Source organism: Alosa sapidissima, chromosome 19, assembly GCF_018492685.1.
Source record: "Alosa sapidissima isolate fAloSap1 chromosome 19, fAloSap1.pri, whole genome shotgun sequence".
NCBI classification, from domain to species: Eukaryota; Metazoa; Chordata; class Actinopteri; order Clupeiformes; family Clupeidae; genus Alosa; species Alosa sapidissima.
The window spans coordinates 17,011,491-17,016,452 of NC_055975.1; the positions used below are offsets into that span (position 1 = coordinate 17,011,491).

At 46.2% G+C, this 4,962-nt stretch overlaps 1 protein-coding gene across 1 annotated transcript in view; it reads left to right on the forward strand.

Moving 5' to 3' along the window:
* The window catches only part of ttc7b (tetratricopeptide repeat domain 7B), a 50,070-nt gene that overhangs the window by 23,388 nt on the left and 21,720 nt on the right, over window positions 1-4,962 (forward strand). The window contains 4 exon segments of the mRNA XM_042073480.1: window positions 903-1,020; window positions 1,280-1,337; window positions 1,454-1,526; window positions 2,554-2,714. Of these exon segments, the coding sequence (XP_041929414.1) occupies window positions 903-1,020; window positions 1,280-1,337; window positions 1,454-1,526; window positions 2,554-2,714 (410 nt within the window).

Sequence of the window (4,962 nt, forward strand, 5' to 3'; positions counted from 1 at the left end):
AAATTATACTAACACTTAATACAATATATAAAAATATACTAAAATACAAATTACAAAAATACAAATTATACTAACACTTAATCTAAATTCTAAATTCTAAAAACAGTATCCACATAGTGGTGATTAATAAATCAGAGGCGCTTGCAATGACTGAGGCAGGGACTGAGCCTGTGATTCTCTGTGCATAGTAAGGTGCTCTAAGGTGATCTGTGTGAATGAGTGTCATGGTGGTAGTGCAATGGTGATAGTGGTCATGGTGATGGTGCAAATGAGTAAGTCAACAGTGCAACAATGCAGAAATAAAGTAAAGTAAAATCTATATATTTAACTATTTAAGAAAATGTATAAGTGTGGCCACAGTTCGGCTGTGGCATGGAGGGGGGGGGGTTATGCATATGTGCTAATGTGCTAATATAGCACGCAAACAGTGAGGCATAAAGACAGTGGTACCAGTGGCTAGTGGACAGACAGTACCAAACATGGAGGGGATGAAGAGGCAGACAGACTATGCAGAGAAGTCTATCTCTCCTCTTCCCTTAAGTGAGGCATTGAACAGTTCAATGGCCCTGGGGACAAATGACTTGTGTGTGTTATGGTTAGAAAGGTATGATCTAAACCAAGCAAGTGCTGAGTCTTAAATGCCTATCGAATGTTCAAGCCTGTGGAGTAGTATATTGTGGTCTATGGTGTCAAAGGCAGCACTAAGGTCCAGGAGGACCAATATTGATATATGTCCATTATCGGCAGCAATGAGGAGGTCATTAAAATAGTAGAACAATAAACAATCATCAACAAACATTAAAACAATAGTAGAGTTGTCACTCAATTTTGCAAAAAAAGTAAAAGTTAAAGAATGATCCTCAAAGTCTGATGTAATTTTGAGTGTGTGTGTGTGCCCTCAGCTTGATGAAGGTGAGCCGTTTGCCAAACTGGTGGTGGACATGGGAGAGAAAGCTGCCGAATTCAGAGCCAAAGGTTACCTGGCCCTCGGCCTGGTCTACAGCCTCAAGGCTACTGATGGTAAATGCAAACATACACCACACACACACACACACACACACACACTGACACACTGACATGTCTCAGCCACCACAGTCACATTTACAGGCTCTATAACAAACATGTGTTCCTGTACACACAGTGCTGTGCAGGGTGAGACTCCATAATCCTCTTCTGCACTCCGGTTCTGAATGGCTCTAGGTTCTGCAGAACTAGCTCTCTGAATACAGTATGTGTGGTTCCAAAGGTGATTTGTGATGTGTCCCTCTCTGTCCTTCAGCTTCGTTGCGGGGGATGCAGGAGGAGTATCAGAAGAAGGCCCTGAGTGCTTTTCAGAGGTATGACTCCTAAAAACGGCATCTGTCCATTACTTAAGCTCTTCTATCATTTATACCTTGTGTCCTTTTCTTTGTTCCTTATATTTGTTCCTTCTGTCTCTTTGATTGGGGCCCAGAGCTCAGAGTTTGTCACCAACGGACCACTTGGCTGCTTTTTACCTGTCCCTACAGTTGGCTGTGTCCCGACAGGTGAGCGCTAACCTTGTTTACTGTTTGTCTCCCCGAGTTCCCTGTTGTTGCACACTGATTGTCTGTCACCCCTGCACTGCCTTTCCTCGCTTTTGTTCTTTCACTCTGTTCATAGCCACGACTTTGGCTCCCTTTGGTTCCTTTTTACGTCTCCATTCTGTTTTGTCTGTCTGTCTCTCTCCTCTCTCTCTCTCTCTCTCTCTCTCTCTCTCTTGCTGTCTGTCTTTCTCTCTCTGTCTCTCTCTCTTTTTTTCTCTCTCTCTCTATATGTATCTTCCTCGTTTTCTCTCATTCCCCTGTGCCCTGTCGTTGAAATGTCAGGAACATCTCGAAGTCGCTGACGAAAAATCGCAGCATGTCATCATATACTCTGTGGGGCCGTCTCCATGGCGACAGAGCACTCCAAAGCAGGGAGGCGTTAAGGGACTTGGGGTTTGAGGTGGGGGAGGGGGGGGGCGGCAGGACAATATGATGATCTCAAACTGGAATTAATATCCCAAAGTCAAACTGCCACAAAAACACAAAAAACAGTCAGAGAGAGGAGGGATTGAATGTCAGGGCAGGATTAGGCAAGAGTTGGCGAGCGATAGCATCTCCTAATAACCACACAGGGAGGTCTGAGTTTGCCACAACCACTGGGACTTGTGTTGACATTTGTGTTGATGAGCCTGAATATTCTATAACAAACATTGTATATGTGTGTGTGTGTGTGCCTATTGTGTGTGGTCGTGTGTCACACTATGGATGTGTATGCGTGCTTTGGGTGTCAAATGTGTTGTGTGGCTGTGTGTTCATTATTTTTTGTGTTTGTGTTTTTGTGTATGTTTATGTGTACCTGTGTGTGTGTGTGTATGTGTGTCTGTCTGTGTGTGTGTATGTGTGTCTGTCTGTGTGTCTGTCTGTGTCTGTGTATCTGTCTCTCTGCTTTTTTGTGTGTGTTTGCACCTGTGTGTTTGCACGTCTATGTTTTTGTGTGTGTGTGCGCGTGTGTGTGCGCGCGTGTGTGTATGCGTGTGTGTGCGTGCAGATTCCTGAGGCGCTGGGTTACGTGCGGCAGGCGCTGCAGCTGCAGGGGGACGACGTCCACTCACTGCACCTCTTGGCCCTGCTGCTGTCGGCGCAGAAGCACTACCACGACGCGCTCAACATCATCGAGATGGCGCTCAGCGAGTACCCTGAGAACTTTGCGTGAGTCACCTGCAGCAAACACACACACACACACACACACACGCGCGCTGCAGTCTGCAGTCACACCTCTCTCAACATTGCTAGCTTAAGTCCTCTGCCAGTGCTGGACACATTGTAAAGTGTTTAATGGAAATAGGGGGGGGGATGCACCCATCACAGTTATACTTCTCACTGCATCATGATTCAGACTTTATTTTTTATAGGGCCTTTTGTTCAGAGTAGCAATGCACGGTGCTTAACAGCAATTCTGTACCCATGCTATTGCTCGCTAGCCTGGCTATCGTCAGACCTCATCTCATTGAGATGGGGTCTGGGAACTAGACATTCATTTTCTCGTATTTGAAACGTGGTTTATGAATGCCCAGAGCCGTTTATTGGGCGCTACGAATGTCTATCAAATGCGTCTGTATGTAGCTCGTAACGGCTTCGGTGTGTCGTCATCGTCTTGCTGCCCTCCCTCCGTTCTGTGATTGGTCCCCTAACTGAGGTGAAAATTTGCTCCATGGAATCCAGGCTGCCTAGCAGCGTGAATAAAATCGCATCATCCTCAACTAGCCTAACCCCGCTGTCAACCATGTCATATGAAACTGGGTACCAACGTACATTCCCGAACTACTGTTCCAGCCAATCACAATTTCACCTTATTCTCAACCACTATCATATCCAAAGCTGCCTTCAACTAAATCTCAACCTCAATGACATCGTGTACATCTTCAAATGCTTGTTGAGCCACATTCTTCAGCATATGCGACTAAATCTCAAACTTAAATGGCTGACCAAATAAGTGCCGTTCTTCTATCCATTCCTTCAATTAACATCCGTACATCCATCTGTGTCCCATTCAACCACATCACACACACCCCCCCCCCCCCCCCCCCCCCTCTGAGGCTCATCTCCCAACAAACCTATTACACCTAATAGGACCTGAATCGAATCATCTCACAACATCCACCACCATGTTGTGTTCGTTCAAGATGATGCACAGGGGAAACACAGTGACTTCTTTAGCCTGCACGGCATCTGCAGCACACCAGACGAAGCTCTGCATAATTAAAAGTCAAACAGTATCAGCCAGCGACTATAAAATACAAGGACTCCAGCTCTCTGAGATGAGATGCTTCTAATAAAATAGAGACGATATGAAGCGATAGGACGGCACTGGCAGCGAGATGCAGACTGACCAATAACAGGCTGGAGAATTCATTGGCCAATCCCATGTGTCCAAAGCAGTAGAGTACACACCGACACACACACACACACACACTCTCTCACACATGCGCACATGTGCGTGCATGCACACACACACACACACACACAGACACACACTTTATCTGTCTACCTCTTAGTCCTCGTGCAGGGCCCGTAGCAGACCATCCCAAGCTGCCTTGCAACATTTCATCAGTGTGTTTGTGTTTGCCCTGGCGAGGGCATTAGAAAGGGCCGGCAGCTGGCATATTTAATTAGAGGAGAGAGTGGATGGAAATGTGGGCACAGCAGAGCAATGGGCACGCACCGCGCTGGCAGACCACTTCATTAGTGTTGGCACCAGAGCGTTCTAGCGTACAATTTGCCCACAACTCCTTCTCCATCTCTCCCTCTTTCTCTCTGTCTCCATCTCTCTCTCTCTCTCTCTCTCTCTCTCTCTCTCTCTCTCTCTCTCTCTCTCTCTCTCTCTCTCTCTCTCTCTCTCTCTCTCTCTCTCTCTGTCTGTGTGTCTCCCTCTTTCTGTATCTTCACTTTTTACCCCTCCCCTTGCCCCGTCTTGTATCATGCAGTTACTTTATGCACAGGCATGCTAACACACATGCACACATACACAAACATGCACACACACACATACCCATAAAACCAGACATGAGCACAGATGCACACACACTCCCTCATGTTATCCAGGCAGCCATGACTTTGCATAGCCAGAAGATAGCTCTGCCTCTCTCCCGCTCCTACCCTATTTTTCCTAATTATCTCTCTGCTCTGTTTGTTTGCTTTTTCCTATATTCTGATATATTTAAATGTTATCGTCCCTTAGGGCCGTGTGTGTGTGTGTGTGTGTGTGTGTGTGTGTGTGCGCGTGTGTGTGTGCGTGTGCTTGTGTGTTTCTGTTTCTATGATGTTGCTCTGTGTGTATGCCTCAGCGACTTATGTAACATGAAAAAGAACAAGATTTTTTTTCTTTTCTGCCCTGCCTCCCTTCTCTGTGATTGCACCCAGTTTTACTGTTAGCATGATTGAGCTTCATTCTTCCCTG